Here is a 12,387-nt window from a genome sequence, read left to right as displayed (position 1 = left end):
TCTGGAGAGTTACAGTTATGGTGATATAACAAAGAGTCTGATTACACAAGCCGGATACTTTGTTCCTACATAGCATGATTTCTGTTCACAGTGAAGCTCTTTGACAATGTGAGTGAGTGAGTGAGTGAGTGAGTGAGTGAGTGAGTGAGTGAGTGAGTGAGTGAGTGAGTGAACTATAGTAAATATCAACTGCTGGAGAGTTAAAGTCATGGTGATGTAACATGGAGCCATAGCTGGTATCAACTCCTGGAGAGTTACAGTGATGGTGATAAAACATGGAGCCATAGCTGATCGCAACTGGTGGAGAATTACAGACTGGGTTATATAACATGGAGCCACACCTGATATCAACTGCTGAAGAGTTACAGACTGAGTTATAAAACATACAGCAACAGCTGACATCAGCTATTTTTCACATTGTTTTACAGTTCAACTAAGGATTCCCAAAGGTTCTAGCAGACATAATACTCACTGTGAACTGAAAAGTGTCACTACATAATACAAGGAAGAGAGCTTTTATGGATGTCGACTTCAGCTGGTGAATAAGGCTCTCTGCCTCATACCATCCAATCGCCTTATGAAGGAGAAGGATATACTCAGAAACATTGTGTTCCTCATAATAGAGACGAGGACATCCATAAACACTCTCCTCCCTCTGTATATCACTTCAAAATGCCATTCAAAAACCAACTACAAAGAAGACTGTGCAGCCTCAGCCAAACATTGTGTTGTTACTCAAATTGACATCTGCAGTCTGACGTCTCTGAGAGCATTTTAGAAGGTGTGTAGATGAAGGAAAACCATGGATATGTTCTATGGATAGTCAATTTCTTTATTGCAATGGATGCAATGTTTTGGTGTCGGTGCTAACAAGTCACTTCTTGATAATACTGTTAATGCCTTGTCGCATCCATTGCAAGGAAGAAGTTGACTTTCCACAAAACTTGGTTTTCCTCACCTGCAGTCTGCCTTCATAAGGTTTTTGCCATGGTTATTTGTTCCTTGACATCTGAAAATGAGGATGTAACTGTGCATGGTAAGTATTAGCTGATGCCTTCCAACTTGTGACTGATGGTTTCCACTTGACATTGCACTTTCTACTTCCAAGCAGATAGAAGCTCTGGAGGCTTTGTATCAACTGACGGACTAAAGGAATACCTGGGGGGCATTCTCTTTCTAGTTGAGCAGGCCTAAAATGATCTTTATGATCATAACATATATACAAGTACTTGTAATGATAGAAATGAAACAAAGCTGGACCTACCATTAATGTCCGTCCCTGGTATATCCATGGCGATGGCTTTGTCTCGTGTTACGTCTTTGTGGGACACGAGGAACAGTACAACTTGCCGCTTCTCATTCTTGATGGGCACGATGTCCAGGAGACACCAGAAGGGGCTGCCTGAAACACAGAGAGGGAAATAGAAAATGTTTACAGAAAACCTGACGCTCTAAATACCTGGTGAAGTGGCACCGAAGGAACAGGACAACTTGCTGCTTCTCATTATTGATGGGCATGTAACAGAATATGTTCACAGAATGCCATTCATACCTCAGTGAACACATAAACGTCCCAAATAGCATGGAAACATTACTCCTTTGATATTTAACTGAAAACATGACACCTCCGATATATAACATGACATATAACATCTTTGATACCTGCAAAAAATATCTAACTTTACACCTCCAACATTTTCACTGAAACCATCCACAGCTTCAGTGAAAGTCAACACATTCTATCACCTGGACAGTTGCAGCCTTCACTGAAAGTGGTAAAACCTGCAATGAAGCCTATTTGACATCATTACCAAACACCTTAACAAAATGAGACCATAAAGACGTCAACTAAATCTGTTGATGAACATATGACATCCCAGTTCTATGACACCATAGAACATTTTTGAACAACTTAAATAAAATCTGCCTTGAACATCTTCACAAAACAAGTGAATGCTTAAACATCTCTCAAACACCTTCCTTAGACACTTGACACCTGTGACACCTGTAACGCCTGTAATAATTAATTACTGGCAGGAAGTTACAATTAGAATCCAAAGATGTTTGATGTTCAATTATTTATTGCCAATTTACAGCACAAAACTCCACAAAAAAACCAACTATTTTCTTGATTTGGTTTCCACTATGTATTGAAAGGTAAGTACAGACAACTAATTTACTTAACCTCCTTTATCTCTTGTAACATGTCCTTGTCAATATCTGTAAAGTTCAGCATGGCATGCTGTGTATTGAACAAACACTACTGACCAAACTGGCGTATAGTCATCACACATTTGTATGTTCCTCTTCAAAAAATAAATATGGGAGTGAAGTTTAACAAAACGTATATACAGCAAGCTTTCTGAAATGTAGTGCATTAGTTGGGTTTTTTTCTGGTATGGGAGGAAGTCTTACATAAAATACAATGTATAGGAAAACATGGACATTGATGGATTTCTGTATAGCAACAGACTCTATACAAGCTATGCTGGGCAGGGGATAAATCAGACTGTGTCACCTGGATGATGCAAAGCCATGGAACCCAGCCTGCATAGGTTGTAGTCACTACACCAGTTGCTGGAATCATGGGACAGACAGACAGACAGACAGACAGACAGACAGACAGACAGACAGACAGACAGACAGACAGACAGACAGACAGACGGCTGATCACAGCTCCGTGATGCAGTTGAGATGAGATGTAATCTGTGGGTCTGAACAATAGGACCATATGAAGGTTACATCGACTGGAATATGACCAAAACGCCTACTCCTTATCCTTCATGGAGATGAAGCTCAGAGGAGCTTAAATATAGAAAAACATATTGAAAAATACAAATGTTTTTGTGTGGTGATTTAATGAGAAATTCCAACAGAACCCTTCCCAGTACAAAGTAATTCTGTCTTTGTCAATTCATCTCTCAATGGCTGCAGGCAGAACACATTTCCCATAATTTGCCAGTAATTTCCTTCATGGTGTTTAAACAGATTCAATATCATAGAAACAAGTGACTGTGAGGACACAGTTTGCTGAAGCAAGACTAGAAAATTGAGGGTTCCCTTACATCTGGTTAGATATTATTTAAATAACAGCATCATTTCCGCGAGACTGATAATTAACCACAGGAGCAGCATCACATGGCAAAGTTTTCTGACTTTAACAAAACACTGCATGACTTTTTTGTGTATGTGATTTAACAATTTGTCAATATCACAGGCTTCAATTTGAAAATTTCCCTTAGTTTCTCGCAAATCTTCATGCTAACATGTCAAGCAGAACTTAAATGGTAAACTGGCTACTAGGAGAGGAGTAGAGAGGAGAGGACTAGAATGGAGAGGAAAAGAGTTTAGCAGTGAGGAGAGAGTAGGAGAGGAGCAGAATGGAGCGGAGTGGACGGAATGGAGTGGAGTGGAGCGGAATGAAGTGGAGTGGAACGGAGAGGAGCAGAGTGAGATGGAGTTGAGTGGAGTGGAGTGGAGCAGAGAGGAGCAGAGTAGGGTGGAGTGGAGTGGATCAGAGCAGAGTGAAGAGGGGCTGAGTGGAGTGGAGTGGAGCAGATCAGAGTGGGGTGGAATGGAGCAGAGATGAGTGGGGCAGAGTGAAGAGGACCAGAGAGAGGTGGAGTTGAGTGGAATAGAGTGGAGCGGAGCAGAGTGAAGAGTGGAGTGGAGCTGAGTGGTGAAAAGTAGGGAGCGGTGAAGAGGGGTGGAGTAGAGCAGAGAGGAATGGAGCCAGAGTAGAGAGGAGGGGAGCGGAATGGAGCTGCGTAGAGAGGAGGGGAGTGGAATGGAGCAGAGTAGAGAGGAGGGGAGCGGAATGGAGCAGAGTAGAGAGGAGGGGAGTGGAATGGAGCAGAGTATAGAGGAGGGGAGTGGAATGGAGCAGAGTAGAGAGGAGGGGAGCGGAATGGAGCAGAGTAGAGAGGAGGGGAGTGGAATGGAGCAGAGTAGAGAGGAGGGGAGTGGAATGGAGCAGAGTAGAGAGGAGGGTCAGAGTCAGAGCCAGAGCAGAGCGGGATGCAGTGGAGCTGAGTGTAGAGAAATGGGTAGTGACGGATGGAGTGGAGTGGAGCGGTGTGGCGTGGCGTGGAGTGAAGAGAAGTGGAGTAGGGCGGAGAGGGGTGGAATTGTAGTACACACTGATTGCCTTGATGATTTAATTTGTGGTTAGGCACTGGTGGAGAGAGTGTTTGAGCTAGATCAAGTCTGTAGCTGCAGCTGTAGTCAGCAGCTTGGAAGTGTTCACACGCCAAGGGGCTGCAGAAATAGACAACATCTTTGTGGAGGTGTTGTGTTTCAATGACACATATCCCAATATGCTGTATCGTACCTAATGGTGGCATCTGCAGGACTCAGTACACAATGTATATACTATCAGTACACAATGTATATACTATCAGTACACAATGTATATACTATCAGTACACAATGTATATACTATCAGGTGTCTGCCACAACATTCAGTGTGTCTTGTATACACTGCCAGAACATTAAACATTACTTTAAACAAAACCACCCTAAGCTGGAGTTTCGATACTTTAAACAAAACCACCCTAAGCTGGAGTTTCGATACTTTAAACAAGACCACCCTAAGCTGGAGTTTTGATACTTTAAACAAGACTGGAGTTTAGATACTTTAAACAAAACCACCCTAAGCTGGAGTTTTGATACTTTAAACAAGACCACCCTAAGCTGGAGTTTCGATACTTTAAACAAGACCACCCTAAGCTGGAGTTTCGATACTTTAAACAAGACCACCCTAAGCTGGAGTTTCGATACTTTAAACAAGACCACCCTAAGCTGGAGTTTAGATACTTTAAACAAAACCACCCTAAGCTGGAGTTTAGATACTTTAAACAAAACCACCCTATGCCAGATTTCAGATACTCCATGGCGACCATCATAAACTAAAGAGGTGTAAGCTATATGCCTGTACTTGTAGTAAAGCCATTAGTGTGTCAGTATCTATGGCTGCAACAGTCCACCACAGCATAAACCACCATCATCGAGCTTCCACATAATGCTCTTGTAAGTTCTTCAGTCAGTGCTGCAGTCCACTTCCTTCTCCATATACTTTCTGAAGGTTCCAGTAATGTGTTTTCTCAAATCCTTTAGAATGGCTAGAATTAAAAGTTAGTAATAATTTTGGGACTAATTCAATTATTTTTTAATGAGTTTCCAAAATGCTCGAGAAGATCAAGATCCCATGCAATTTCACACATGTGTTATAATGTTATAGTCATCCCCTTATCAGACAATGAATCCTACAGTTTGTGAGTATAACAGATCTGGTTATGATTAAACTGAATGATTCATTCTGTTCTCTGCTGTCACCATTGTGACACTTATGTCATTATGTCATTATGTCTGTGAATATAAACAGGAATAGTTTCAATCAGTAATAATTTATACATCCCACATAATGGTGTATACAGTTGTTGGTAAATAATGAAATGTGGACAAACAAACTAATGGTCAGTATAATGAGTACATTCCCAAGTCTGCTGGACTTGATGAACCATGTGATGAACCTGTGTACTGAATCACCGCATACAACAAGCAGCAGTTCTGGGGATGTACTCCATCTGCCTGAAAACTTCATTGCTTTCATGGCAGTCCACATTATTCTCCCACGATGTAGACTGATCAATGTTTCCATAGCTTGTATAAAAGTCGTATATCACCCCTAAACTGAAATGAGAGGCGTGTTGTCTTCCCTCCTCACACGACCAGCAACTTCAACACTCGGTGGTAAACGATATGCCAGACAAACACTGGATAAACACTTGCATAACATACATATCCTCTAAGGTTGATGAACACTTTCCCGTTTAATCTCACCACACATTACTCTCTACATACATCGTATCCCAAAGTTGGGACGGTGGACAGCAAAATTAGAGGTCACCTAGAGGTCACTTAGAGGTCAGACACCAACATACACCTGAAGCTTGGATTATGACCTTCAAATGAAAGTAATACCTGCAGGTCATGCCAGCAATGAGATAACATCCGTAGTGGCGGTATAAATCAGACTGTACAGGGAAACATAGCTGCTAGAGAGAGCGAACTCTTGTGAAATAAGCCAAGCAAATGACAGCGTCTGGAGCGTCCATTATTGCAATAGTGTTGAGTACCAGTTATAGTGTTGTATAACAGGACTTCTGGACATAAGCAAGACATCTGATCCGTAGTGATCAGCTACTGCTGACCAACTAACAAGGAGAAACTAGCGTCCGGAAATCTCCTTAAGCCTGGTAACTGCTGTTCAATAGTGACCTAGCACTCTCTAAATTTCTAGTCCATTAACTAGAAACAGGAAAGTTAATACACATAACCATTAGGGTGTTGAAATGTTAAACAAGAACATATTTTGACAATGAACATCTATCTGAGTATTTATCACAGCAAATGGTGATGAAACTGTATGAGCTGTACTGACTGAAACTGTGGACTGTGATGATTGTGGGATGCAGCAAGTCAGGGAAGCCAGCTCCAGCTTCCTGACAACATCCAGACACTTGTTTCACTCTTAGATTGCAGATTCAGCAAGCACAGTCAGAGGTACAATTTTCATGCCAGAGCCTCTGAGGTCACAGGTGAGAATCACAGTTCTCCCAGAATAGGTGTCCTGCACCATGCCTCAGTTCATGAGTTTCATCAGAGTGGTCAGCATCTGAGACTGGCATCTCTCTGGGCCTTCCTGAGTAACCATGTAAGCTGACAAGTCATGTAACTGAAATGCTGTTTGAGGCAGCATTAAACCCAGATCACTCACTCACTCGATCATGGAGAACTAAGAACATGTCAGTACATATCGATCTTACTGGAAACACAGTATTCATCCTGCTCCCAAACATATACTTCATCCTATACATTGGTAATGGCTAATAAAACAAATATAAACCTGGCAAAATTTATTTGTCATTTAAATGCCAAGCATATCTTGAAAATGTATTTAATATTGTATTGTTGATGGATGCTGTTAGTCCAACCGACTGACCCTATCCAGTGAAACAACCGTCAACGGAATAAATGTATGTAAAATAGCATTGTGATAGCTATTCTGTGTTGTATATGGATATGTATCCCCTAATACTAGAGCTGTTTGCCACCTGTCACACATCCCTGATCCATATTGACATCTGTTATTCTATTACAGTTGACTGGCTAACCAAGAAATAGTTTTTTGTTTCCCAACTAAAAAAGTAAATTTAGCCCTGCCTGGTAATAGCCTGCAGGTTACTGATTCCCTGATAACAGACTGGGACAGAAGTTGTATGCAACATGGCTTTGAACAGTATCACAAATTATTTATAATTTAATGATTACTGTTTGAATGTTTATTAGAAATTGACTTTTAATATTTTTATCACCATCATGCATACGTTTGCATAAATCTGTTTTATTAATGTTCATACTTGCTGAAATGCCACAACACAATTTGAAGTCAGTTCAGTGTCCACTTTTTGAGAACCACACACCTTGTGGATTGAAGGTGCAGTATAACATGGGGCTTGTCAATGAGGTGGTGACCTCTAAAGATCATTTCTGAAACAGGACGTCAGCAGTTCATGTTTGAGGGGAACTGACGGGATCAGCTGGTCAACTCATTTACATGGTTGATGCAGTTCATCGTTTCTCTGTTGTGAAGATTGATGCTCATGATGTCAATCTCTAGATTGTGTGGTTGCTTATACTACACACTACTGCAACACTGCTTAATTATCGAGTGTGTCACTTAAACAACAAACAAACCAACAACAAACTATCGAAACCAAGTCAAAGAAACAACCCTTGTCCCATCAGAAGAAGGGAAGAATGAATAACGATGCACTAACAAGACATACAGACAACTGTATGACAGTAGTAAGACCATGTACTCTCTAATACTGCTACCTCCTTAACAAGACACACTGAAAGTGTTGTGCTTCACCCTGTATGCTTGGCTGACAAGTCTGACAAGGCAGCGTGTTAACTCAATGAGACAGAAAAGGTCAAGCGTAGGCAATTTTTAAGCAGCTTGTCACAAACTGCTTTTTGTCAATGAAAGCTCATTAAATGAACAGCACTTAATCTTCAGACATGTGATTTTAGTACCACCATTTTACTACTGATGACCTGAGAATATAATCATAAAATCTATCAGCAGTTTTCAAGACTTGTTGAAGTGTTCATTTGGAGCCAAAGCTTCTACATCAGTCATCCTCAGTCTAACTACTCAGCAAACAGGAGACTCTTGGTATGCAAACATTATTACTACTATCAACAGGACGGTGAGAGGACAGCTTAACGGGTGAGTCCCCCTGGCTTCATCTGATGGGAAGAGACAGATGCACTTTGTGGGGAAATACACAGAAGCTGAACTGTGCTCAAACCCATCAGTGCGGAATCTTCATCCTGACTGATCTTCCCCCATTAATGGTCAGTTCACTGTCATCTACCAGAACAGTTTCCCTTCTTCAGGGGGACAATTCTGCATAACACTGTCAGCAAAGAGTTTTGGGCTCATGGTTGTACAGCTAGCTACAATTAAGCCGCTTGGTGATGTCACAGTCAGTGTTTAGTATGGTGCATTAGACTGTCAGAGCTGTCACAATCAATGTTTAGTGTGACAGTGTGACTGTGAAATCAGGTCAGCTACAATCAGCAGGTTCTAGGAGTGTTTGTCTGCGACAGCAGCCCTGGATATGACAGTCGAATGTACATCAGGTCCACTACAATCAATGGTCACAGGAGTATTTGTCTGTGACAGGTGCCCTGGTTCTGACTATCAAATGTATATCAGGTCAACTGCAATCAGCAGATTCTAGTAGTGAGTGTCTGTGACAGGCACTCTGGATCTGTCAAATGTACATCAGGACAGCTACAATCAGCAGGTCACAGGAGTGTTTGTCTGTGACAGGTGCCCTGGATCTGATTGTCAAATGTACATCAGGACAGCTACAATCAGCAGGTCACAGGAGTGTTTGTCTGTGACAGGTGCCCTGGATCTGATTGTCAAATGTACATCAGGTATAACTACAATCAGCAGGTCACAGGAGTGTTTGTCTGTGACAGGTGCCCTGGATCTGATTGTCAAATGTATATCAGGTATAACTGCAATCAGCAGGTCACAGGAGTGTTTGTCTGTGACAGGTGCCCTGGATCTGATTGTCAAATGTACATCAGGACAGCTACAATCAGCAGGTCACAGGAGTGTTTGTCTGTGACAGGTGCCCTGGATCTGATTGTCAAATGTACATCAGGACAGCTACAATCAGCAGGTCACAGGAGTGTTTGTCTGTGACAGGTGCCCTGGATCTGATTGTCAAATGTACATCAGGTATAACTACAATCAGCAGGTCACAGGAGTGTTTGTCTGTGACAGGTGCCCTGGATCTGATTGTCAAATGTACATCAGGACAGCTACAATCAGCAGGTCACAGGAGTGTTTGTCTGTGACAGGTGCCCTGGATCTGATTGTCAAATGTATATCAGGTATAACTACAATCAGCAGGTCACAGGAGTGTTTGTCTGTGACAGGTGCCCTGGATCTGATTGTCAAATGTACATCAGGACAGCTACAATCAGCAGGTCACAGGAGTGTTTGTCTGTGACAGGTGCCCTGGATCTGATTGTCAAATGTACATCAGGTATAACTACAATCAGCAGGTCACAGGAGTGTTTGTCTGTGACAGGTGCCCTGGATCTGATTGTCAAATGTACATCAGGACAGCTACAATCAGCAGGTCACAGGAGTGTTTGTCTGTGACAGGTGCCCTGGATCTGATTGTCAAATGTACATCAGGTATAACTACAATCAGCAGGTCACAGGAGTGTTTGTCTGTGACAGGCACTCTGGATCTGTCAAATGTACATCAGGACAGCTACATTCAGCAGGTCACAGGAGTGTTTGTCTGTGACAGGTGCCCTGGATCTGATTGTCAAATGTACATCAGGACAGCTACAATCAGCAGGTCACAGGAGTGTTTGTCTGTGACAGGTGCCCTGGATCTGATTGTCAAATGTACATCAGGACAGCTACAATCAGCAGGTCACAGGAGTGTTTGTCTGTGACAGGTGCCCTGGATCTGATTGTCAAATGTACATCAGGTATAACTACAATCAGCAGGTCACAGGAGTGTTTGTCTGTGACAGGTGCCCTGGATCTGATTGTCAAATGTACATCAGGACAGCTACAATCAGCAGGTCACAGGAGTGTTTGTCTGTGACAGGTGCCCTGGATCTGATTGTCAAATGTACATCAGGACAGCTACAATCAGCAGGTCACAGGAGTGTTTGTCTGTGACAGGTGCCCTGGATCTGATTGTCAAATGTACATCAGGTATAATTATAATCAGCAGGTCACAGGAGTGTTTGTCTGTGACAGGTGCCCTGGATCTGATTGTCAAATGTACATCAGGTATAACTACAATCAGCAGGTCACAGGAGTGTTTGTCTGTGACAGGTGCCCTGGATCTGATTGTCAAATGTACATCAGGACAGCTACAATCAGCAGGTCACAGGAGTGTTTGTCTGTGACAGGTGCCCTGGATCTGATTGTCAAATGTACATCAGGTATAACTACAATCAGCAGGTCACAGGAGTGTTTGTCTGTGACAGGTGCCCTGGATCTGATTGTCAAATGTACATCAGGACAGCTACAATCAGCAGGTCACAGGAGTGTTTGTCTGTGACAGGTGCCCTGGATCTGATTGTCAAATGTACATCAGGACAGCTACAATCAGCAGGTCACAGGAGTGTTTGTCTGTGACAGGTGCCCTGGATCTGATTGTCAAATGTACATCAGGTCAACTGCAATCAGCAGGTCACAGGAGTGTTTGTCTGTGACAGGTGCCCTGGATCTGATTGTCAAATGTACATCAGGTATAACTACAATCAGCAGGTCACAGGAGTGTTTGTCTGTGACAGGCACTCTGGATCTGTCAAATGTACATCAGGACAGCTACAATCAGCAGGTCACAGGAGTGTTTGTCTGTGACAGGTGCCCTGGATCTGATTGTCAAATGTACATCAGGACAGCTACAATCAGCAGGTCACAGGAGTGTTTGTCTGTGACAGGTGCCCTGGATCTGATTGTCAAATGTACATCAGGTATAACTACAATCAGCAGGTCACAGGAGTGTTTGTCTGTGACAGGTGCCCTGGATCTGATTGTCAAATGTACATCAGGACAGCTACAATCAGCAGGTCACAGGAGTGTTTGTCTGTGACAGGTGCCCTGGATCTGATTGTCAAATGTACATCAGGACAGCTACAATCAGCAGGTCACAGGAGTGTTTGTCTGTGACAGGTGCCCTGGATCTGATTGTCAAATGTACATCAGGTATAATTATAATCAGCAGGTCACAGGAGTGTTTGTCTGTGACAGGTGCCCTGGATCTGATTGTCAAATGTACATCAGGACAGCTACAATCAGCAGGTCACAGGAGTGTTTGTCTGTGACAGGTGCCCTGGATCTGATTGTCAAATGTACATCAGGACAGCTACAATCAGCAGGTCACAGGAGTGTTTGTCTGTGACAGGTGCCCTGGATCTGATTGTCAAATGTACATCAGGTATAATTATAATCAGCAGGTCACAGGAGTGTTTGTCTGTGACAGGTGCCCTGGATCTGATTGTCAAATGTACATCAGGTATAACTACAATCAGCAGGTCACAGGAGTGTTTGTCTGTGACAGGTGCCCTGGATCTGATTGTCAAATGTACATCAGGTATAACTATAATCAGCAGGTCACAGGAGTGTTTGTCTGTGACAGGTGCCCTGGATCTGATTGTCAAATGTACATCAGGTATAACTACAATCAGCAGGTCACAGGAGTGTTTGTCTGTGACAGGTGCCCTGGATCTGATTGTCAAATGTACATCAGGACAGCTACAATCAGCAGGTCACAGGAGTGTTTGTCTGTGACAGGTGCCCTGGATCTGATTGTCAAATGTACATCAGGACAGCTACAATCAGCAGGTCACAGGAGTGTTTGTCTGTGACAGGTGCCCTGGATCTGATTGTCAAATGTACATCAGGACAGCTACAATCAGCAGGTCACAGGAGTGTTTGTCTGTGACAGGTGCCCTGGATCTGATTGTCAAATGTACATCAGGACAGCTACAATCAGCAGGTCACAGGAGTGTTTGTCTGTGACAGGTGCCCTGGATCTGATTGTCAAATGTACATCAGGTATAACTACAATCAGCAGGTCACAGGAGTGTTTGTCTGTGACAGGTGCCCTGGATCTGATTGTCAAATGTACATCAGGACAGCTACAATCAGCAGGTCACAGGAGTGTTTGTCTGTGACAGGTGCCCTGGATCTGATTGTCAAATGTACATCAGGTATAACTACAATCAGCAGGTCACAGGAGTGTTTGTCTGTGACAGGTGCCC

General features: G+C 42.9%; 1 protein-coding gene across 4 annotated transcripts in view; it reads right to left on the bottom strand.

Moving 5' to 3' along the window:
- LOC137254683 (potassium voltage-gated channel subfamily H member 8-like) overlaps nt 1-12,387 on the bottom strand; it is a 231,458-nt gene that overhangs the window by 44,211 nt on the left and 174,860 nt on the right. For all 4 annotated transcript variants that reach the window (XM_067792537.1, XM_067792536.1, XM_067792538.1 and 1 more), the window contains one exon: nt 1,265-1,402. In XM_067792537.1, coding sequence (XP_067648638.1) covers nt 1,265-1,402 — 138 coding nt within the window. The remainder of the gene's footprint in view (nt 1-1,264; nt 1,403-12,387) is intronic.

This window comes from Haliotis asinina, chromosome 10 (assembly GCF_037392515.1).
Source record: "Haliotis asinina isolate JCU_RB_2024 chromosome 10, JCU_Hal_asi_v2, whole genome shotgun sequence".
Classification (NCBI taxonomy): domain Eukaryota; kingdom Metazoa; phylum Mollusca; class Gastropoda; order Lepetellida; family Haliotidae; genus Haliotis; species Haliotis asinina.
This window is presented reverse-complemented; position numbering and strand designations above follow the sequence as displayed.